The sequence below is a fragment of the Elephas maximus genome, chromosome 24, assembly GCF_024166365.1.
Source record: "Elephas maximus indicus isolate mEleMax1 chromosome 24, mEleMax1 primary haplotype, whole genome shotgun sequence".
In the NCBI taxonomy this organism is placed as follows: domain Eukaryota; kingdom Metazoa; phylum Chordata; class Mammalia; order Proboscidea; family Elephantidae; genus Elephas; species Elephas maximus.
The window spans coordinates 63,803,240-63,828,445 of record NC_064842.1 but is presented as its reverse complement, the minus strand read 5'-3'; the positions used below and the strand labels follow the sequence as shown (position 1 = coordinate 63,828,445).

At 35.7% G+C, this 25,206-nt stretch overlaps 1 protein-coding gene and 1 non-coding gene across 2 annotated transcripts in view; one reads left to right on the top strand and one right to left on the bottom strand.

Moving 5' to 3' along the window:
- LOC126066874 (complement factor H-like) overlaps nucleotides 1-25,206 on the bottom strand; it is a 181,157-nt gene that overhangs the window by 18,889 nt on the left and 137,062 nt on the right. The window contains exons 9-13 of the mRNA XM_049868292.1: nucleotides 10,072-10,254; nucleotides 8,441-8,617; nucleotides 2,252-2,428; nucleotides 1,129-1,311; nucleotides 844-1,023 (exon numbers count right to left, since the gene is read on the bottom strand). Coding sequence (XP_049724249.1) covers nucleotides 844-1,023; nucleotides 1,129-1,311; nucleotides 2,252-2,428; nucleotides 8,441-8,617; nucleotides 10,072-10,254 — 900 coding nt within the window. The remainder of the gene's footprint in view (nucleotides 1-843; nucleotides 1,024-1,128; nucleotides 1,312-2,251; nucleotides 2,429-8,440; nucleotides 8,618-10,071; nucleotides 10,255-25,206) is intronic.
- Nucleotides 12,224-12,330, top strand: LOC126067097 (U6 spliceosomal RNA). The gene has a single exon (XR_007515329.1). It is a non-coding gene; the product is annotated as a U6 spliceosomal RNA (small nuclear RNA).

Below are 25,206 nucleotides of genomic sequence, written 5' to 3'. Positions count from 1 at the left end.
GCAGGAGGCTTTCTGGCAAAGCAAGGTGCCTCTGGGCACTTACTGACAAAGCCAAAGAGCTTTGTAACACTTGTTCAAGCAGGGCAGAGGCTGGGTGGAGGAGCTGAGAGCCAGAGAGAGGCCTGACTGCCTTCAGCTGCTAACCAAAATGTTCAACGATCAAACCCACCATTAGTTCTGCAGGAGAAAGATGTGGCAGTCTGCTTCCACAAAGATTATAGCTGTGGAAACCCTTTGGGGCAGTTCTACTCTATCCTATAGGATTGCTATAAGTCAGAATTGACTCCATGAAAACAGGCTTGGTTTTTTTGGTTTTGGTAAACACATACTGAGCTATAAACAGCAAGTGTTTAGATTCATTATAATTGAAGACTTGGCATTTTCAGCAATATCTCTGAATATATTTTTAAGCTATTTATCCAAAACAGTTATAAATTTTCTAATAATTTGTACTTTTATATTATATAACAATCTGTAGGTTAAATTTGGATCCCTAGTGGTACAGTGGTTAAGCGTATGGCTGCTAACCAAAAGGTTGGCAGTTTCAATCCACCACCCACTCCTTGGAAACCCTGTGGGGCAGTTCTACTCTGTCCTATAGGGTCGAGTAAAATTTAGCTCACATTTAACAAAATAAACTGTGTTAATCACGAGGATAAAGAACCATAATATTCTGTTGCTAGTTTATATTTTTCCCCAATAGACACATATTGAGCTAAAAACAACAAATGTTTAGATTCATTACAGTTTAAAAACTGACATTTTCAGCAATATCTCTAAATATATTTTTAAGGTAAAAATATTAAACTTTATTAAATATCTATTTGAGAAGTATGTTCTCACCAACGCACTGAGGAAGTTGGCTCCACATTCCGCTGACACACGTAATTAATCTGTATCCAATCATTGTAAAGGATTCTTTGCAAGTGAACTCCACTGAATCTCCGTGGTGATAGGGAGGGTCAGAAGGCAAGCTGTAGCCATGCTCCAGTATAGGTATATCCCCACATGTACTCTCTTCCTCTTTGTAAATTTCACAAAAATATGTTTCTCTTTAAAACATTTGTCTTTATACAAATACAAATAAAATGCTGATTCATTTAAATATTAATAGTTTATGTACATTACCAACACATATAGGCAAAGCTGTCCATTCTCCATCAACACATTGAATTTTCTTAGATCCCTTCATTAGGAATCTGGGATTGCAACCATATTCCACCACATCGTTGTGTTCATATTTTTCCTTCTTTGTCCCCTTAACGTCCCCGTTGAGGAGTTGAGGAGGTGGACCACAAGAGCTTACTTGCCCTACAGTAGAAATAATGTTTAAATAATGGTTAAGTAGTTTCTGCTACAATAAAAATTTAAGCAAAATGGAGAGATCTTTAATTTTTTAATGATAGTATTCTTGAACAATGAACAAAGAATGGTGTTTAGTGTGAGTTCTTCTTTCTCAATTCTGTTACTTATCCTGAACTAAAAAATCCCTGGTGGTGCAATGGTTAAGGGCTTGCCTACGAACTGAATGGAAGATCAGAAGTTAGAATCCACCAGCCGTTCTGCTGGAGAAAGATGTGGCAATCTACTTCCTTAAAGATTACAGTCTTGGGAACATTATAGGGCAGTTCTACTCTGTTCCATAGGGTCTCTATGAGTCAGAATTTTTTCGACAGCAACAGGTTTTTTTTTTTTTTTTAAATATTGAACTAGTTCATTGTAGGTATAGTTAAGCCTTTAAAGTATGTTCAATAATCTGAATGTTTTAAAGATGTGTACAGGTTAGCAAATACGGTTGTGTAAATTAAATAATATTCATATTCCATGGAAACATTGTTTCAAAACTTTTTGAAAAAGTACTATTGCTTGAGACAATCATTTGATCAACATATTTTAACTTCGATTAAGCCATACATATGATTGAATTGACTTTAAGCTGTTTGAGTATTGCTCAGACAAACACAATGAAACTTGGATAAGGTCCATCTATATAAAATGTTCAGCATTAACAGTGGCATAATAGGTAATGGAAAAGAAACAAAAGAAGTATCTCCAAGTGCAGCTGCCAAGTATGTATCTCTGAATACTCCCAATACACATTTCAAGAAACAATATCCTTCCCAGGTATAACATTTCTTGTTTAATGTGTTACATTATAGATAACCTGAAAGGCCACTGAAAATGAAGAGAAGAAAGTGTTGATATCTAAAAAATTAATTGTTGTTACATCAATTGAAAGATAAATATTCACCTTTACATGTTGGGGGATTAGGGGACCATCCAAAGTGGTAGCACTGGATGGAATCTGCTCCAACTCTTTTAGATCTCGGTTTACAAGAGAATTGCAGTACATCTCCAACTTTATATTTGTCTTTCTTGGGTGAAGCATCTAAGTTTGGTGGTATACCAGGAACACTGCATTCTCTTTCTAAAAAAAAAAATATAGATTAGTTTAATGAAAATATATAATTTATCATTGCCAAAATAAGCTTTATATGTGTCATGCAAAAATGAGGTGCTGGGCGCTATGCAAACAGAGGGGTATCAGATAAACCCTTTTCTTTAAAGAACTTAACTGTTGTGGACATTCTGTCACTTCATGTGGTACTCTGTGAGACACATTAAGGTACTGAACTGCAATGTGTGTGTTCTGAAAATTTATTTGCAAAGTGAAGTTGCTTAAATTGGATCTCATTTTATCACTGCTATGTATAAAATTTAACTTTTTTCACTCTAAATACATAAAATTATTCTCTTGCATTAAAAAGAATGCTATAGTTTTTATATTGCACATTTAATAAAAATTGATATTTGTTTAATATAAGTAACCATTTGCTGTCAAGGCAATTCTGATTCATAGCAACCCTATAAGACAGAGTAGTACTGCCCCATTGGCTTTCCAAGGCTGTAATCTTTAGAGACACAGACTGCTACATCTTTCTTCCACAAAATGGCTAATGAGTTCCAACTGCTGACTTTCAGTTATTAGCCAAGCACTTAAGCACTGCACCATCAGGGTTCCTTTTAATACAATTCGGGAACCAGGATTCAGGAAAGATGCAATATGTAATATATTTTAAGTTAGAGGGTCATTAAAAATCAACTAATTAAATTTTTTATGAAGGAAGAAAACAAACACTCATTAATCTACACAATTAAAAACTAGGATTTAAGACTTGGAGCCATGTTAATAAGAAAATTCATATCAAAGAGTCAAGTATTAACACATAATCATAAAATTAAATATAAATGAACTATTTCAAAAAGGTAATGCCACAAAATAAGTAACTAAAAAAAATAAGCTTTTGTTTTTATTTGTATGTTGAGGTTAGCAACTTAATTGAGATCACACTTGAATAAGAATCACTAAAATTCCTCTCTTAAATTTCATTCTATTACACACCAATTCTTTTATTTGTATTTGGGTTTGTTTCCATATTTTGTGCTCTTTTTATGCAAATTATTTTTCTCATCATGTTGTGGAACAAACCGTCTTAACAAGTAAAAAAAATCTTGCTGTTTGGGTATTTTTCAACTAGTACATTTACATAGTATGATCTCTTTATGATCCAGCCCTTGCCTACACGTCCAACATGCCTTCCCCCCTCTCAATCCAGTACCCAGAATTTCTCACCTTTTAATTTTTTGAATAAAGTCAAGTTCTTTGCTGCCTTAGCTGTTTCACACTCCCTTCTCCCTACCTGAACGGATTTCTCTTTCTTTTCATAGACAACTTCCTACACAAAATAGAGTTTTTTATCCCCGCTATTTTCTACATAAATCCTTGGTTTGTTTTATTTCTTTGAACACAGTAATATATAAAATATATTTATCATTTGCTTCTTTATTTGGTTTAATCCATTGTGTTCCCCCCATCCCCACACTCCTATACTTTAATGAAAGCTCTGGAAAGGCAGGCCTATATTTGTATTTTTCACTATTTTCTCACAGCCTATTAAATAGGTGTTTGTTGGCAGCCTAAATGAGTCAGATTTAACTGAGCTCTCAGCAGTGCAAACCAAGTCTACATCACTGCTGTAATAAATTCACTCTTATTCTCTCTGCAGTCTCTATTTTAAACCTTTTCTCTGCCCAGTGCTGCTCCTTCTCCTATCCCAAACACTGCTCACTCTGAGATCACCTTACCTCATACTTGACAGAAAATAGAAATATCACCTCCTGCTTCTTTCCAGCATTCGCTTTACAGAAGCCATTTTCCTTCTTTCCTCCTGTTACAAAGTTGGAAGTAGCCCTGTTGCCACCAAAGCCTAGGATCTCCACAAGAGCTCTGGTTCTCTTTCCCTCCCACAGTCACAGGGACATATCTGCCTGCTATATTCGATCCCTGTCTCCTTCCTTTCTACCACAGCCTTGCCTTCAGCAGTCAGCATGTTCTCATGGCAACGATCTTACCAAAAACAAAAAAATGAACAAACAAAAAAGAATGACATTATTTCCTTTAGTGCAAAATTTGCTCTAGTCATATTCTGAACTTTCTATTCCCTGTCACAGTTAAATTTCTTCAAAGAGTTATGTCCATATGCTTCCTCTCTGTTAACATTTTCTCCTCTTCACATCCATGACAAGAAACATTTTTAGTTTTTTTCTTCTCTCTGATACTCTGAATCCTCCTTTTCTCCATTTATATTGCCACCTATTCCTCTTCTCTTTGACCTTTCCATATGGAAGTGTTTCAGGACTTAGTCCTACACTTTCTTCCTTTTCATTTTGTATGTTTTACTAATTAGATTACATAATTTGTGTGTTAATAATCCAAATGAATTAAAGACTATCTGGAGAATATACTGAACACTAATGATGGAGAACCAGATGAGTTGTGGAATGACATAGAGAATATCATACATGAAGAAAGCAAAAGGACGGGAAAGAAAAAAAAAGACTGAAATTGATGTCAGAAGAGACTCTGGAACTTGCTCTTGAACCTAGAGTACATAAAACGAATGGAAAATTGATGATGTAAAAGAGCTGAACAGAAGATTTCAAAGGGCAGCTTGAGGAGACAAAGTAAAGTATAATGAAATGTGCAAAGACCTGGAAATGGGAAAACCAAAGGGAAGAACGCACTTGACATTTCACAAGCTGAAAGAACTGAAGAAAAAAATTCAAGGCTTGGGTTGCAATATTGAAGGATTCTATTGGGAAAATATTAAACTACACAGGAAGCATAAAAAGAAGATAGGAGCAACACACAATTCTTTTGAATTGGTCAACGTTCAACCATTTCTGGAGGTAGCATATGATCAAGCCCTGTCAGTACTGAAGGAAGAATTCCAAGCTGCACTGAAGGCATTGGCAAAAAAAAGGTTTCAAGAATTGACAGAATACCACTTGTGTTTTCAACAAATGGATGTAGTACAAGAAGCTCTTAAACATCTATGTCAAGATATTTAGAAGACAGCTACTTGGCTAACCTACTGGAAGAGAACCATATCTGAATTCATTCCAAAGAAAGGTGATGCAACAGGATGCAGAAATTATCGAACAATATCATTAATATCACAGAAAAGTAAAATTTTGCTGAAGATCATTCAAAAATGGTTGCAGGAGTACATTGACAGGGAACTGCCAGAAATACAAGCCAAATTCAGAAGAGGACAGGGAAACAGGAATATTATTGCTGATGTTAGATTCATCCTGGCTGAAAGAAGAGAATACGAGAAAGATGTTTACCTGTGTCTTATTGACTATGCAAAGGCATTCGACTGTGTGGATCATAACAAAATTATGGATAACATTGCAAAGAATGGGAATTCTGGAATGTTTAATTGTGCTCATGAGGAACCTGTACATAGACCAAGAGGCAGTTGTTGTAACAGAACAATGGAGTACTGAGTTGTATATAGTCAGGAAAGCTGTGTGTCAGGGTTATATCCTTTCGTCATACTTATTCAATCTGTATGCTGAGCAAATAATATGAGAAGCTGGACGATATGAAGAAGAACGCAGCACCAGGGTTGGAGGAAAACTCATTAACAGCCTGTGAAATGCAGATGACACTACGTTGCTTGCTGAAAATGAAGAGGACTTGAAGCATTTACTGATGAATATCAAAGACTACAGCCTTCAGTATGGATTACACTTCAACATAAACAAAACAAAAATCCCACAACTGGACCAATAAGCATCATGATAAATGGAGAAAAGATTGAAGTTGTTAAGGATTTTATTTTACTGGGATCCACAATCAACATCCATGGAAGCAGCATCAAGAAGTCAAAAGATGCATTGCATTGGGCAAATCTGCTGCAAAATACATCTTTAAAGTGTAAAAAGCAAAGATGTCACTTTATGTCTAAGGTGCACGTGATCCAAGCCACAGTGTTTTCAATCATTTCATGTGGAAATGAAAACAGGGCAATGGATAAGGAAGACTGAAGAAGAATTGACACCTCCGAATTATGGCCTTGGGGAAGAATATTTAATATACCATAGACTGTCAAAAGATTGAACAAATTTGTCTTCCAAGAAGTACAGCAAGAATGTCCCTTAGAAGCAATGGTGGCAAGACTTTGTCTCACATACTTTGGACTTGCTATCATGAGGGAACAGTCTCTGGAGAAGGGGAGAGAACCTCCTAGACCTAGAAAAGAGAGCTGTAATAATGAAAAAGAGGCAAAAGGCTAATAACTGCAGCAAGGACAGCAGAGCCAAGCAGCAGAGAGACAGCTGCAGCAGTATGAGTGACAGGGTCTTCAAGACCAGTTGTGACCTTTCTGGCCCATGGAGAGAGAGCTGAGTGTCTCCAGGCAGAAGGCTTGCTGAGAAATCAGGGTGCTGGGGCACTTGTTGAGGGAGCTAAAAGAGCTGTAACACTTGTTCCTGCAAGGCAGAAGCCTGTTTGTGCCTTGTGCTGGCGTTGCACAACTCTCTCCTTCCAAGCAAGGCAGGATTCATGCAGGCTCTTGAGCAGTGTAGGTATGGGTAGCTGGGTAGGAGCCAGTGGTAGAAGTCTGTAAGGCCCCACCAGCAGAGGCTCAGGGTATCCTGTGCAGAGGAATTCCTAAGAATGAGGCCAGGCTCAGTGAGGACCAGGAGTAGAGTAGAAGGCTTGGGACCCATGCAGGCAGCCATGATGTGAACACAGCATCTGACCTGAACCACAATGTGCCTGTCCAGCAATGTAAGAATGGATGTGGGTAATTTGGGGAAAGGTAAGCATTTCCCCCTTGAGAACCTGTTGTAACTGTAATTGTTTACTGTTTGCTTTCTATAAATAATAAGAATGATTTTCACTTTTTCAATACTGTGTGTCTCGTGTGTTCAGGACCCATGGAATTGTTGATACCAGTGGATGTACTCATTCCTAGCAGTTTTATGGCTGCCTGGAAGTTTGAGGTACAGCCTGTCTGCATGCGCAATACAGATAGACAGACAGATAACCATACACTGGCATTACCATTTACCTCCTTGTTATTGAAAAACAAAGAAAAACATGTGAGTCCCTTGATCCAACATTTAATAACATTGCCTCTCCTTTCTACCACCAAATATATCCAAAATTTGTCCTCTTCTCTGCATCTCCACAGCCATCACCTTATCTGAATCCCCACCATTTCTTACCCTTCAAAGGACTCATTTCTTCTTGTCTTGACTATCTCATGCACAGCATTCAGGAACAAAAACAAACAAAACTTTCATAAATGCAAGTCTATTTATATCGCTGATTTTGTTAAAATGTTTTTGTCTTTTCATCAAGCCCAAAATTAATCCAATGCTAATACTCCCTGAAATAACCTGGATAATCTTGTTTTTGCCTCTAATCCAACCTCAGCTCAGCTCAGCTTACACCTTGATTAGATTCTTCTCATCCTGCTATTCCCCAAATTTTCCCTTTAGAGCTTTGCGTATATTTTTTCCTTTGCTTGGAACACTCTATATCCACTCTTTTTTCACAGATTCAATGCTACTTTCTATACCTGGAAACATACAACTGTTTGGTAAACATACAAGAGGTTTTCAGAACAGTTCAGAGAATGTGTTGATATCTGAAAATGAAGAGTTCCTGGCAAGAATTGAAGGTGGGAAAGCAAAACAAAAACTCAGGAGTAAAATAACTGAAAAGGTTGTGACTAACCATAATTTGTAAAGGCTGCCCAGTTTTGAATAATTTAAAAGTTTGTATTTAGTATTACTTGAAAATAATTTATATTTTAATGACTAATCTGTAATGTATGTGGCCCACAGGAAACATTACTATGATGCACTGTTTTAAAGATAGATTATAGTTTTGGGCTTCAAAACACCATCTCCTCCCAGTTTACATTAAATCAGAAGGAGACACCTAGATTTTAATCATTGTTTCTTAACAATGTCTCTAGGTAATTCGATTACTCCTGAAAAGGAGTAATAATTATATTATCCCAAAGAAATGAATACCAGAAAGGAGAAAAAAAAAAAAAAAAAAAAGGACAGTACTTACCATAACACGTGGGTGTGTCAGACCAGCCATCATCACCACATACTATAGAGCCTGTGGTGCTCCCACCTGTGTTTTCATAGCCAGCGCTGCATTCATAGTCCAGCTGGTCATTGAGCTTAAACCACGTGCCATTACTTTTGGCTCTGGCGTTCTCAAAGAATGGCATATCACAAGATTCTAATGAGTGATAAAATTGAGAATTTCATTTCATGTTATTGAATGCGGAAGCTGAGTAAATCCCATGCCAGAAGCAAAAATTCTTCCCAATAATTATGTGCTAATATTTAAGTACCTTTTAAAAATAATCTGAGAAGAGCAAAGATAAATTGTTCTCCTGAAATCATTACTACAATATATATACATCTTTACATATATAGCATTCTTGACGTTGCTTCAATCATCTGAAAAAAATTTATATTAAGTGTATTTTTCTCAATTCTATTTATACTTGTGAGCTTATCACATGCTGGTAATAAAACAAGTCATTAAAAAAAGTTAGAAATGTATAATTCTTTTTCAGAAAGCCACAATAACTTTATTTAAGATGACAATCTTATTTCCAGTTGAGACATACATGCCAGAAAAAATGCATTAATCGGATATAAAGATCTATATACTCATTATCTGACATATTCTCTTTCATAAGAAACTATTGCAATAGCTATTTGGTTCCAATTTAGTGTAAAACAAGTCGATATGAGAGGAGCCTTTGTAATTTTTTCTTTAGCCAGATCACATAGTAAACATAAAAGTTGAAAAAAAAAAAAGATAATTACACACTAGGATAGATATTTTTTACTTCTAAAATACCACTAAGGAGCTTTGGGAAAATATAGTGCATAAATAAGGCAAAATAAGCAAACTATTCTTAGAGGGTCTTTATAAAGTTCTAGGTAGTGGGGCAGAGTAAACTCTCAACACAATAGAATTTAGCACTATCAAGAAATGTTTCTCTTCATTACCTAGACTTTTATGAAGATTTTCCAAAAGGACAGAAGGAATTTTCATAAGTGAGCCTCTCTTAAAGCATTAATTATATAAATTATAAAGGTCAAATCTCCTGGGATTCTGCACTATGGACTCATCTCTTCAGTTAAAAACATGACGTTTATGTCTAGGAGCAAGTACTCCAATATTAAAGGCTGATCACCTAAACACAGTCACAACAGACAAGAAGGTTTCAGCTGAAAACACACCAGTCTACAGCCGAATACATGAGTCTCCCTCACTAGTTTCTAAATCACAGAATTTCTTTAAAATACAGAAAACCTGAAATGAAAAAATGGAATGATCCTCCTTCCTATCAGTAATTACTCTCAAAAGGCAAATGAGACACAACTAACTCTATGTACATGTATACGTATAGGATTTGTACATGATATATGATTTCTACGTTATATATATGATTTACATACAATATATATATGAACTCTATATCACATACCTATGATTTCTATATCATATATATAAATTCTACATTATATGTAATTTCTCATAGGGTTTTATTTGTACTTACAAATGAAAACATCTTGGCCCCATCCCAACTCTCCAACTCCCTAGTAAAGAGAATTAACTAAAGTAAAATTTTGTTTTTTTAATTATCAGAAGAATAAGTCTAAGAAATTACTTACTAATGCATATGGGTTGAGTTGACCATCCACTTTCCAAGCATGTGATAGGTCCTGATGTTTTACCCTCTGCTGTTACATATCCTGGTTTGCACTTGTATTGTGTTTGATAATACACAGGATATGTATGCCTAGGTTCAGAAATAAATCCATTCACAATATTTGTATCTGACTTTGAACATGTTTCTAGATGAAGAAAGCACAAGTGAAGATAAGCATATGTTCAATAAATTTTTTTTGCCCAGAATGAAATAATAAGACAATATAAAATAATAAAAAGTCCTTTGTAAATGAAAATCTGAAGGAACTGTAATTATACAAGTTGTTGTGTCAGAGAAAATAAGCTAAGTTTCCTAAGATATTAAATCAAGAAACTTTGTTAAAGATTTTTTGAAATGAGGCAAGATTTAAAACAAGCACAAAGAAAGAGCCAGTTGTTCATAGAGCTTTAGCACACTGTGGGATTCCAGATCCATTAAACAATTAGATTTCTAATAACTCCTTTAAGGAATTATAAGTGGTATGCCATTAATACATTGATAATTGCCATAGCATTGACTCTTAACAGAATGAAATGTTGCCTGGTACTGCTCATCCTCATGATACTGGCACGTTCAAGTCCATCCTTGCAACTATTTTACCAAATCTTCTCACCAAGAATCTCTCTCATACTTTCTGTCCCTTTTTTCACCAAACATGTTGTCCTCCTCTAGTGATTGATCCCTCCTGATGATGTGTCCAGAGCAAGTGATTTAGACAATGTTCTGTTGTGATCCATAAGGTTTTCATTAGCTAATTTTTGGAAGTAGATGACTGGGCCTTTGTTCCTAGTCTTTCTTGCTGTGGAAGATTTGCTGAAACCTGTCCATCACGGGTAACCCTGCTGGTATTTGAAATATCAGTGGCATAGCTTCCAGCATCATAGAAAAATGCTGGTGGCCACAGTAAGTGGTACTTTGGGAGAAATTTGTCATACTAAATACCTGTATTAGAAAAGAAAAAGCGTTCCACATCAATGACTTTGATTTCCACATTAAGCATTAGAAAAAGTATTGGACATTAAGCCCAAAGAAAATGGAAGAAACTAAAGAAAGATCAGAGCAAAAATTAAGATAGCTAAAAAAAAAAAAAAAGAAGCAATTAATGGAGGAAAAATCTTAGATGGATATAATTACAAACCTTTAAACAGACTGATCAGGAAAAAAAAAAAGAAAACTCAAATTGCTAATAACAACAAAAAATAAAAGGATGATAAAAGAATATTTTGAACAATAATGTTATTGTCTATTATGCCAATAAATCCACAAATTAGACAAATTGTGAAATTTCTTGACTGCAACAACCTACCAAAATTCAATCAAGAAAGAGTAGATAACATGGATATACTTACGTGTATTAAATAAATAGAAGTTTTAGTTTAAAAAACAAAAACTTTTCCAAAAAGAAAAATCCAAGTACAGATGGCTTCACAAGTGAATTCTACCAAACACTTAAGGGAGAAAAAAATTATAACTCTACATAAAGTGTCCATAAAATTGAAGAGGGGGGACATATCTGCCTTTCATTTTCTGAAGCCAGCATTATCCTATTACCAAAACCAAATAAATTTATTAAAAATACTAAAAAACAGTAGACCAATATCCCTCATGAACAAAGATGTAAAGCTTCTTAACAAAATTTTAACAACTGCATCCAAAATATTATGAAAGGATATTAGGATCAAATGGGTTATCAAATGATACAAGGATGATTTATTCTTAGAAAGTATATCAGTGTAATTCACCATATTAAGAAGATAAAAAAGAAAAATGTAGACATACCAATGGTGAAAGACTAAATGTGTTTACCCTAAGATCAGGACGAATACATGAATGTTTACTGTCACCACTTCTATTCAATATTTTACTAGAGGTTCTGGGCAATAAATAACCCAAGAAGAAGAAATAAAAAGCTCCTGGCCTGAAAAAGAAATAATTATGTCTTTATTTGCAGTTACCATGATGTCTATATAGAAAATCCAATGGATTACTAGAATTTAGAAGTGAGCTTGTCAAAATTACAAGATATGATGAAATCAATAAACACAAAAAATCAATTTATTCTTACATATTCACAGTGAATCACCAGAAATTGAAATTAAGACTAACAATATTGTGTGCTCGCTTTGGCAGCACATGTACTAAAAATGGAACCAGATAGAGAAGATTAGCATGGCCCTTGCACAAGGATGAACCACAAATTCATGAAGTCTTTCATATTTTTCTGAAGCCATTCCCGAAGCCCACTCTTCAGGCAAAGATTAGACAGGACTATAAAACCAAAACTAATACACAGGAGGAGTATGCTTCTTAGTTCAATCAGATATACAAGACCAAATGGGCAGCTCCTGTCCAAAAGCAGAATGAGAAGGCAGGAAGTGACAGGAACTGGTTGAATGGACACAAAGAACCTGGGGTGGAAAAGGGTAGTGTGCTGTCACATTGTGGGGATTGCAACTAATGTCACACAAAAAAAGTGTATAAATTTTTGAATGAGAAATTAACTTGAGCTATCAACTTTCACCTAAAGCACACACATATGAAAAAGACAAACAATATTGTGCCCACTGGCATAAAAAATATGAACTAGTTAGGAATAAATCTAATAAAATGTGTGCAACATCTGTATATCAAATACTTGAAAATATTGCTGAGAAATATTAAAGAATACTTAATAAAAAAAGGATGCAATATGTTCATGAGTCAGAAAACTCAATACTTTTAAGTCAGTTTTCCCAAAACTGATCTACAGATTCAATGCGATCCTCATAAAAATCCCAGAATTTTTTTTTTAGTAATTGTTATGGTTGTTCAAAAGGTCATATAGAAATGAAAAGAACCACAAATAAACTTTTGAAATAAATAAATAAATTTGGAAAGTTAACACTGCCTAATGTCAAGACATCAGAAAACTTGAGTAGTCAAGCCAGTGTAGTATTGGTGTCAAGTTAGAGAAAACATCTTTGGGACAGAATAGAAAGACCCAAAATAGACCCAAACATCTATGACAACTGATATTTTACAAGTATGCTAAGGCAGTTTAGTGGAGAAAGAAAACTCTTTCAACAAAAGGTGCTGCAACAATAGAACACTAAAATACAAATGGGTAAGGTTTGCTCCATACCTCCCATTAAATAAAAAAATTAACTCCATATGGAACATAGACCTAAATGTAAACTGTAAAACTTCTAGTAGGAAACATAAAGTAAAATCTTGAGTTAGGGAAATGTTTCTTACATATGACATAAAAATTTTTTAAAAGTCTTAGAAAAAACAACCCTACTGTTTTTCAACTTTGCATTGGAACATCTAGCTAATGCAACAAGGCAAGAAAAAGAAATAATATACATAGAGAGAGATTGAAAAGGAAGTAATAAAACTCTGTCAAAGATGGTGTAATTGTCTACACAGAAACCCCAAATATTCTACAAAAAAAAAAAAAAACTCTAAGAACTAACATCTCAGTTTAACAAGGTTTAAAATACAAGGCCCATATACAACATTCAATCATATCTTTGTATACTAGCAATAAACAAATGGAAAGCTAAATTTAAAAAACAGAGCCATTCATAATAGCACCAAAAACATGAAATACTTAAGAAGAAATATAACAAAATATGTGCAACAAATACTGTTGTAAGAAATTTTAAAAAGATCTAAATAAACTCTCAAGGACTATCCAAAACCAAAAGAATTGCAACAAGGAACCAGAGAGGTTAATCTGTAAATGACAACAATGTCAGAACAATAAAAGAGGGAATAAAAGGTGTAGGTATAGAACTTTCTAATGGAGAGGAAGACAAGGTGATGCCAAGTAATAATAGACTGGTTCAGACCTAGGAAGATAAGGGCAAATTTTCAAGGTAACCACAAAGAAAGTTAACAAATCTACTCATCAAAATAAAGAAAAATATAAAGCCTCAATAAAAACAAAAGAAACAAGAAAGAAATCCAGAAACAAAAGGAATTCAGCACATGAAAATAAGAGGAACAAAGAAAATGTTAGCACCACAAAAAAAGCACTACAAAATGACAGAAATAAACTCACACCTATCACTAATTGCACTGAATGTAAATGGCCTAAATGCACCCATAAAGAGACACAGAGTGACAGAATGGATTAAAAAAACAGGATCTGTCAATATGCTGTCTACAAAAGATACGCCTAAGAAACAAATAAACAAATTTATTAAAAATCAAAGGATCAAAAAAATGTATCGAGCAAATAACTACCAAAAAAAAAAAAAAAAGAGCAGGAGTGGCAAAATTAATCTAAAAAAAAAAAAAAGGCTTTAAAACAACATCCATCATAAAAGATAAAAAAGGGTACTATATAATGATTAAAGGGACAATCCATCATGAAGACTTAATCATAATAAACAGTTACACACCCAATGACAGCACTCCAAAATACATAAAATGAACTCTAATGGCACTGAAAAGAGAAACTGACAGTTCCACAATAACAGTAGGAGACTTTAACCCACCACTCTCGGTAAAGGACAGAACATCTAGAAAGAAACTCAACAAAGATACAGAAGAGCTAAAGAGCACGATAAGCCAACTTGACCTCATAGACATGTATAGAACACTCCACCCAACAGCTACAAAGTACATATTCTTTTCCAATGCACATGGAACATTCTCCAAAATAGATCACATCTTAGGCCACAGAGCAACCCTCAACACAATCCAAAACATTGAGATAATGCAAAGTATCTTCTCTGACCACAGCACCATCAAAGTAGAAATTAACAACAGGAAGAGTAACGAAAAAAATTAATTACATGGAAACTGAATAACGCCCTGCTTAAAAACCACTGGATAATAGAAGAAATCAAAGATGGAATAACAAATTTCCTTGAATTAAATGAAAATGAAAACACATAACACCAAAACCTTTGGGACACAGCCAAGGCAAGCATCGGAGGTCAATTGATAGCAATGGATGCACACATCAAAAAGCAAGAAAGGGACAAAATCAAAACATTAGCTACACAACTTGAACAAATAGAAAAAGAACAGCAAAAGTAGCCCACAGCCACCAGAAGAAAGGAAATGATAAAGATCAGAGCAGAAATAAATGAGATAGAGAATAGAAAAAACAATTAACAAAATCAAAAGTTGGTTCCTTGAAAGGATCAACAAAATCAACAAACCACTGGACAAATTGACAAAAGAAAAACACAAGAGGAAGCAAATAATCCAAATAAGAAATGAAATGGAGGACATTAGAACACACCCAACTGAAATAAAAAGAATCATAACAGAGTGTTATGAAAAACTATACTCCAACAAATTTGAAAATCTTGAGTACATGGACAAATTTCTAGAGACACACTACCTACACAAACTAACACAAGCAATGCTGAAAATCTGAACAGACCCGTAATAAGCGAAGAGATTGAAAAAGTAGTAAAAAAAAAAAAAAAAAAACTCCCAAGAAAAAAAAGTCCTGGAGAGGCAGGGCCAAAATGGTGGAGTAGTCAGACACTTATGGTGATCCCTCTTACAACAAAGACCTGAAAAAAAACAAGTGAAATGATTACATTTATGACAACCTAGCAGTCCTGAACATAAAAGGTGAAGTTAGAAAACTGACTAAGTGGCGGGGGAGGGAGGGAGACAGGTCAGAGTGGATAGGAGTTACCAGATCTGAATCGCCAGAACCCTCAAGCACCATTCCCGGAAGTGACTGCGACTGGCTGGCAGTACTATTCCAGCCACTGTTTCCTCAGAGAGAAACAGCCAGCCACACACCTACTCACACCTCTGGAACCAGAGAAGAACAGCGTTATTGGCAAAAATTAAGTAATTGCGTAGATTTTACCACACCCCCAGCCCTGAAGCCAGCTTCCATGGCTATTTCCCTGGGCCTGAGTAGGTTTTACTGAGCATTCTGAGCCATTCTCTCAGCCTTGGAGAAGGAATAAATTCACAGTGGGGGAAAAGATAATCTGCCAGCTCCACTAACCTGGGGAGCTCAAGACAGAAGAGACTCCTGTCCAGGCATAAACAGTCCATGGACATTGAATAACTTTCCTTCCTGCGTGGACCTGTGTGGGCCCATTTTAGGAGAATAGACCCTTGTTGGCAGACTGCAACTGTTTCAGCTGTGTGGTGGAGAGGTGGGTGTTTGATATTTGACACTGCTTTGCCTATTAAACAGGGTCCTCACCTGCCCACATCAGGGGCCTAGGACTGATGGCTTCACCCACATCAACCCACCACCCATAACAGGGGTCCAAGGATAACTGGTACCTCCAAGTCCTTACACCCAAAAGCACTGGGTGTTCATGGTCTGTCTGCAGAACCTATCCACCCATGCACTCTAGGGAACAGGGATGCACTTTCCTCATGGACACTTGGGGGACAGTTGTCAGCTCCTGCCTTGTTCAGAGCATGAAGACCTGCTGCAACCAGATACTTGTACCTATACCAATCTCCCCTGTCCCTCTAAGACAATAGGACAGACCCTGTACCACACACTTGATGACCAACTACTTGGACACCTGAGCTGAATCCATACAAGAAAAGGGAATGGACTCTTAGGTTCATTTACCTCATAACAGCTCTAACCATCTAAGACAGAAAGTTAGAGCTTCAAAGGTGAAAATAATGAAGCTAGCACACTCCAGCAACCTATTTGGGCATATCAAAACAAAACGAAGTAAGAAGCTAGGATATAGTAACCAAACATAAAATAAACTAATATAATAACTTACAGATGGCTCTGAGACAACACTCAATATAAAATCACATAAAGAAGCAGACCATGATAGCTTCAACAGACTCTCAAAGCAAAGAATCAAGGGATCTTCTGGGTGCAAGTGCATTCCCTGAATTACCAGATGCAGAATACAAAAGGTTAGTATACAAAACTCTTCAAGACATCAGGAAGAGATCACGAAGGAAATTAGGCAACACTCAGAACAAGCCAAGGAAGACATGGATAAAGCAGCTAAAGAAATTAAAAAGTATATTCAAGAAAATAACAAAAAATTTAATAAGCTGCAAGAATCCATAGAGAGACAGCAATCAGAAATACAGAATATTAATAATAAAATTATAGAATTAGACAACTCAATAGAAACACAGAGGAGCAGAACTGAGGAATTGGAAGGCAGAATTACTGAGATTGAAGATAAAACACTTGGCACCAATATATTTGAAGAAAAATCAGATGAAAGAATTTAAAAATGAAGAAACTCTAAGAATCCTGTGGGACTCTATCAAGAGAAATAAGCTATGAGTGACTGGAATACAAGAACAGGGAGGGATAACAGAAAATACAGAGAGAGTTGTTGAAGATTTGTTGGCAGAAAACTTCCTGATATCATGAAAGATTAGAAGATAGCTATCCAAGATGCTCATCGAACTCCACATAAGGTAGATCACAAAAGAAACTCACCAAGACATATTACAATTAAACTTGCCAAAACCAAAGATAAAGACAATTTTAAGAGCCGCTAAGGATAAAGGAAAAGTCACCTACAAATGAGAGTCAATAAGGATAAGCTCGAACTCTTCAGCAGAAACTATGCAGGCAAGAAGGCAATGGGATGACTTATATAAAGCATTGAAGGAAAAAAATTGCCAGCCAAGAATCATATATCCAGCAACACTGTCTTTCAAATATGAAGGCGAAATTAGGACATTTCCAGATAAACAGACATTTAGGGAATTCATAAAAACCAAACCAAAACTACAAGGAATACTAAAGGGGGATCTCTGGTTAGAAAATCAATAATATCAAATATCAACACAAGACTAGAACATAGGACAGAGTAATCAGTTGTAAACCTAGATAGAGAGATCACAAAAATAATTCAAGATTAAAAAATGCTCAAAACAGGGAAACAGCTATGTCAATATGTACAAGAAGACAATATTAAAACTAGAAAGAGGGACTAAGAAATGTACTTATAGATCTTTCATATGGAGGTGAAGACAAGGCAATATAAAGAAATAAAAGTTATGTTTAAACTTAGAAAAATAGGTGTAAATATTAAGGTAACTACAAAGGAGAATAATAAGCCTACTCATCAAAATAAAATACAAGAAAAAAATAGAGATTCAGCAGAATCAAAATCAACAACAACAAATAAGAGGAGAAGACAATATACGAACTACTCAGGTTAAGTGGGAAAAATTAAATGGGAAAAGGAAACTATCAACAACACACACAAAAAAGACACCAAAATGACAGCACGTAAAGTCATTCCTATTCATAATTACACTGAATGTAAATGGACTAAATGCACCAATAAACAGACAGAGAGGGGCAAAATGGATAAAAAAAAAAAAGATCCATCTATACGCTGCCTATAAGGGACACAAGCAAACTAAAATCAAAGGATGGAAAAAAAATGTATCAAGCAAACAACAATCAAAAAAGAGCAGGAGTGGCAGTATTAATTTCTGAAAAAATAGACTTTAAAGTTAAATCCACCACAAAGGACAAGGAAGGACACTATATAATGATTAATAGGACAATATACCAGGAGGATATAACCATATTAAATATTTATGAAGCCAATGACAGGGTGGCAAGATACATAAAACAAACTGTAACAGTATTGAAAAGTAAGAAACTTCAACACACCACTTTTGGTGAAGAACAGAACATCCAGAAAAAAAAATCTCAATAAAGACAAGGAAGATCTAAGTGCCACAATCAACCAACTTGACCTTATAGACATGTATAGAACACTCCACCCAACAGCAGCCAAGTACATTTTCTTTTCTACTGCACATGGAACATTCTCTGGAATAGACCACATATTAGGTCATAAAGCAAGCCTTAGCAGAATCAAAAAATTGAAATATTACAAAGCATCTTCTCTGACCATAAGACCATAAAAGTAGAAATCAATAACAGAAAAAAACAGGGAAAAGATATCAAACACTTGGAAACTGAACAACACCTTGCTCAAAAAACGAAGACATTAAGGATGGAATAAAGAAATTCAGACAATCCAATGAGAACGAAGAAACATCCTAAGAGAACATTTGGAACATAGCTAAAGCAGTGCTCAGAGGTCAATTTATATCAATAAATGCACACGTACAAGAAGAAGAAAGGGCCAAAATCAAATAATTATCCCTACAACTTGAACAAATAGAAAGAGAGCAACAAAAGAAACCCTCAGGCACCAGAAGAAAGAAAATAATAAAAATTAGAGCAGAATTATATACAATAGAGAACAGAAAAACAATTGAGTTAACAAAACCAAAAGCTGGTTCTTTGAAAAACTTAACAAAATTGATAAACCATTGGCCAAACTGACAAAAGAAAAACAGAAGAGGAAGCAAATAACCTGAATAAGAAATCAGACCCAACTGAAATTAAAAGAATCATATCATATTTCTATGAAAAATTGTACTCTAACAAATTTGAAAACCTAGAAGAAATGGATGATTTCTTAGAAACACACTACCTACCTAAACTAACAAGCAGAGGTAGAACAAGAAACCCATAACAAAAGAAGAGGTTGAAAAGGTAATTTAAAAACTCTCCCTGACAAAAAAAAAAAAAAAAGCCCTGGCCCTGATGGCTTCACTGCAGAGTTCTACCAAACGTTCAGAGAAGAGTTAACACCACTACTACTAAAGGTATTTCACAGTATAGAAGAGAAAGGAATACTTCCAAACTTTCTATGAAGCCAGCATATCCCTGATACCAAAACCCGGGAAAGACACCACAAAAAAAGAAAATCACAGACCTATATCCTTCATGAACGTAGATGCAAAAATCCTCAATAAAATTCTATCCAAAAGAATTCAACAACATTTCAACAACAACAACAAAATTACCATGACCAAGTGGGATTCATACCATGTATGCAGGGATGGTTCAACATTAGAAAAACAATTAATGTAATCCATCATATAAGTAAACAAAAGACAAGAAACACATAATCTTATCAATTGTTGCAGAAAAGGCAGTTGACAAAGTTCAACACCCATTCATGATAAAAAAAAAACTCTCAGCAAAATAGGAATAGAAGGAAAATTCCTCAATATAATAAAGGGCATTTATACAAAGCCAACAGCCAACCTCATCCTAAATGGAGAGAGCCTGAAAGTATTCTCTTTGAGAACAGGATGCTCTTTATCACCACTCTTATTCAACATTGTGCTGGAGGTTCTAGCCAGAGCAATTAGGCTAGATAAAGAATTAAAGGACAGCCAGATTGGTAAGCAAGAAGTAAAAGTATCTATGTTTGCAGATGACGTGATCTTATACAGAGAAAACCCTAAAGAATCCACAAGAAAACTATTGAAACTAGTAGAAGAGTTCAGCAGAGTATCAGGATATATAAGCTAAACATACAAAAATCAGTTGGATTCCTCCACACCAACAAAAAGTACATCAAAGAGGAAATCACCAAATCAATACCATTTACAGTAGCCCTCAAAAAGATAAAATACTTACGAATAAATCTTACCAGAGACATAAAAGACCTATACAAAGAAAACTACAAGACACTACTGCAAGACACATAAAGAGACCTACATAAGTGGAAAAACATACCTTGCTCATGGATAGAAAGGCTTAACATTGTAAAAATGTCTATTCTACCAAAAGCCATCTATAGATACAATGCAATTTCCATCCAAATTTCAACAACATTTTTATAAGGTAAAATTTATAAGGAGATGGAGAAAAAAATCACCAACCACATATGGCAGGAAAAGATGCCCCAGATAAGTAAAGCACTACTGAAAAAGAAGAGCAAAGTTGGAGGCCTCGCTCTACCTGATTTTAGAAACTATTTTACTGCCACAGTAGTCAAAACAGTCTGGTAGAGGTACAACAGATACATGGACCAATGGAACAGAATGGAGAATCCAGATCTAAATCAATCCACATATGAGCAGCAGATATTCTACAAAGGCCCAAAGTCAGTTAAACGGGGGAAGAGACAGTCTCTTTAACAAATGGTGCTGGAATAACTGGATACCCACCTGCAAAAAAGAGAAAAGAGGGCCATACCTCATATCATGCACAAACACGAACTCAAAATGGATCAAAGGTAAAAATATAAAATCTAAAACAGTAAAGATTATGGAAGAAAAAATAGGGACAATGCTAGGAGCCCTAATACATAGCATAAACAGTGTACAAAACATCAATAAAAATCCTCACCAGAAGGGAAACTAGAGAACTGGAAGCTATGCTCATCCAAAGACTTCACCAAAAGAGTAAAAAGGTTACCTACACAGTAGGAAAAAGTTGTTAGCTATAGCATTTCCGATCAGCATCTGATCTCTAAAATCTACATGATACTGAAAAACTCAACTGCAAAAAGACAAATAACCCAATTGAAAAATGGGCAAACAGGCACTTTTAAAGAAGACATTCAGGTAGCTAAAAGATACTTAAGGAAATGCTCACGATCATTAGCCATTAGAGAAATGTAAATCAAAACTACAACAAGATTCCATCTCACTCCAATGAGGCTGGCATTAATCCAAAAAACACAAAATAATAAATGTTGGAGAGGTTATGGAAAGACCAGAACACTTTTATGCTGCTGGTGAGAATGTAAAATGGTACAACTACTTTGGAAATCGATTTGGTGCTTCCTTAAGAAACTAGAAATAGAACTACCATACGATCCAGCAATCCCACTCCTTGGAATATAACCTAGAGAAATAAGAGCCTTTACACAAACAGATATGGGCACATCCATGTTCACTGACTCACTGTTTACAGTAGTAAAAAGATGGAAACAACCAAGGTGCCCATGAACGGATGAATGGATAAATAAATTATGGTATATTCACACAGTGGAATACTATGCATCGACAAAGAACAGTGATGAATCCATGAAACATTTCATAACATGAAGGAACGTGGAAGGCATTATGCTGAGTGAAATTAGTCAGTTGCAAAAGGACAAATATCGTATGAGACGACTATTATAAGAACTCGAAAAATAGTTTAAACAGAGAAGAAAATATTCTTTGACGGTTACAAGAGTGGGGAGGTAGGGAGGGAGAGAAGTATCCACTAATTAGATAGTAGAGAAGAACTATTTTAGGTGAAGGGAAGAAAACACACAATACAGGAGAAGTGAGCACAACTGGACTAAACCAAAATCAAAGAAGTTTCCTGAATAAACTGAAAGCCTCAAACGCCAACGTAGCCGGGGCAGGGGTTTGGGCACCATGGTTTCAGGGGACATCTAGCTCAATTGGCATAATAAAATCGATTAAGAAAATGTTCTGCATCCCACTTTGGAGGGTTGCATCCGGGGTCTTAAATGCTAGCAAATGACCATCTAAGATGCATCAATTTGTCTGAACCCACCTGGAGCAAAGGAGACTGAGGAACGCCAAAGATGCAAGGTAATTATGAGCCCAAGAGACAGAAAGGGCCACATAAACCAGAGAGTACATCATCCTGAGACCAGAAGAAATAGATGGTGCCTGGCTACAACCAATGACTGCCCTGACAGGGAACACAACCGAGAACGCCTGAGGGAGCAGGAGCGCAGTGGGATGTAGGCCTCAAATTTTCATAAGAAGACCAGACTTAATGATCTAAGACTAGAAGGACCCCAGAGGTCATTGTCCCCAGACCTTCTGTTAGCCCAAGACTGAGACCATTCCCAAAGCCAACTCTTCAGAAAGGCATTGGATTGGACTATGGGATAGTAAATGATACTGGTGAGCAGTAAGCTTTTGGATCAAGTAGACCCTTGAGACTACCTGGGCAGCTCCTGTCTTCAGGGGATATGAGAGGGCGGAGGGGGTCAGAAGCTGGCTGAATGGATACAAAAATAGAGAATGAAGAAAAGGAGTGTGCTGTCTCATTAGGGGGAGAGCAACTAGGAGTATATAAAATATATATATATATATAGCAAGCCGTATATGAATTTTTGTATGAGAGACTGGCTTGATTTATAAACGTTCACTTAAAGCACAATAAAAATTAAACAAAACAAAACAAAAAGCCCTAGCTCAGGTGACTTTACTGGAGAATTCTACCAAACATTCAGAGAAGAGCTTATACCAGTACTACTCAAACCCCTGGAGAACCTAGGAAAGGGAACAATACTTCAGAATTAATTCTATGAAGTCAGAATAACCCTGACACCAAAACCAGGCAAAGACACCACAAGAAAAGAAAATTACAGGCCAATATCTCTCATGAATATAGATGCAAATATTCTCAACAAAATTCAAGCCAATGGAATTCAGCAACATATCAAAAACATATTATGTCATGACCAGGTAGGACTCATACCAGGTATGCAAGGATGATTCAACATAGGAAATTAATCAATGTAATCCACTACATAAAGAGAAAGAAAATAATCATATGATCATCTCAACTGATGCCAAAAAGGCGTTCAAGAAAGTCCAACACCCATTCCTGATAAAAACTCTCAATACAGTGGGTATAGAAGGAAAATTTCTCAACCAATAAAGGGCATGTATGTAAAATCAATGGCCACCATCATCCGTAATGGAGAAAGGTTGAAAGCATTCCCCTTGAGAAAAGGAACAAGAAAAGGCTATTTTATCACCAATCCTATTTAACATTGTGTTGGAAGTCCTAGCTATAGCAATAAAGCAAGAAACAGAAATAAAGGGCATTCACATTGGTAATGAAGAATTTAAACTGTCGTTATTTGGGGATGATATGATACAATACATAGAAAACCCAAAAGACTTCACGAGAAAACTACTGGAACTAATAGAAAGATTCAGCAGAGTGGCAGGATACAAGATAAACACACAAAAATCAGTTGGATACCTATACACCAATAAAGACAACAATGAAAAGGAAATCAGGAAAACAATACTATTTATAATAGCCCTTAAAAAAATAAAATACTTAGCAATGAATCTAACCAGGAATGTAAAGGGCCTATACAAAGAAAACTACAAAACACTACTGCAAGAAACAAAAAACGATCTACGTAAATGGAAATACATACCATGCTGATGAATTGGCAGACTCAACATTGTGAAAATGACAATTCTATCCAAAGTGATTTACAAATGCAGTGCAATCTCAATCCAAATACCAATAACATTCTTTAAAGAGAGGGAAATACATATCATTAACTTTATATGGAAAGGGAAGAAGACCCGGATAAGTAAAGCACTATTGAAGAAGAAAAATAAAGTAGGAGGACTTGCACTACTTGACCTCAGAACTTACTATACAGCTGTGGTAGTCAAAACAGCCTGGTACTGGTACAACAACAGATACATTGACCAATGGAACAGAATGGAGAACCCAGATGTAAATCCATCCACCTATGGTCATGTGATCTTCAATAAAGGCCCAAAATCCATCAAATGGGGAAAAGACAGTCTTTTTAACAAATACTGTTGGCAAAACTGGATGTCCATCTGCAGAAAAACTAAACAGGACCCATGCCTCACAGCATATACAAAAACTAACTCAAAGTGGATCAAAGACCTAAATATAAAGCCAAAAATTCATAGAAGAAAAAATAGGATGAACTGTACAGGCCATAATACACAGCATTAACAGGATACAAACCACAACCAACATCACAAAAGCTCCAGAAGATAAGCTAGATAGCTGGGATCTTCTAAAAATTTAATGCTTATGCTCATCAAAAGACTTCACCAAAAGAGTAAAAAGAGAACCTACAGACTGGGAAAAAATTGGGGCTATTACAAATCAGACAAAGGTCTAATCTCTAAAATCTACAAGAAAATCCAATACCTCTGCAACAAAAAGACAAATAATCCAACTGAAAAATGAGCAAAGGAAATGAACATTCACCAAAGAAGACATTCTAGTGGTCAACAGACACATGAGGAAATGCTCACCATCTTTAGCCAGTAGAGAAATGCATATGAAGGCCACAGCGAGATACCATCTAACCCCAGTATTACTGGCACGAATCAAACAAGCAGGAAATAACAAATTTGGAGACGCTGCAGGGAAATCGGAACTCTTATGCACTACTGGTGGGAATGCAAGATGATACAACCATTTTGGAAAATGGTATGGCACATCATTAGAAAGCTATAAACAGAAATACACATGATCCAGCAATCCCACTGTTAGGAAAATACCCTAGAGAAATAGGAGTTGTCACAT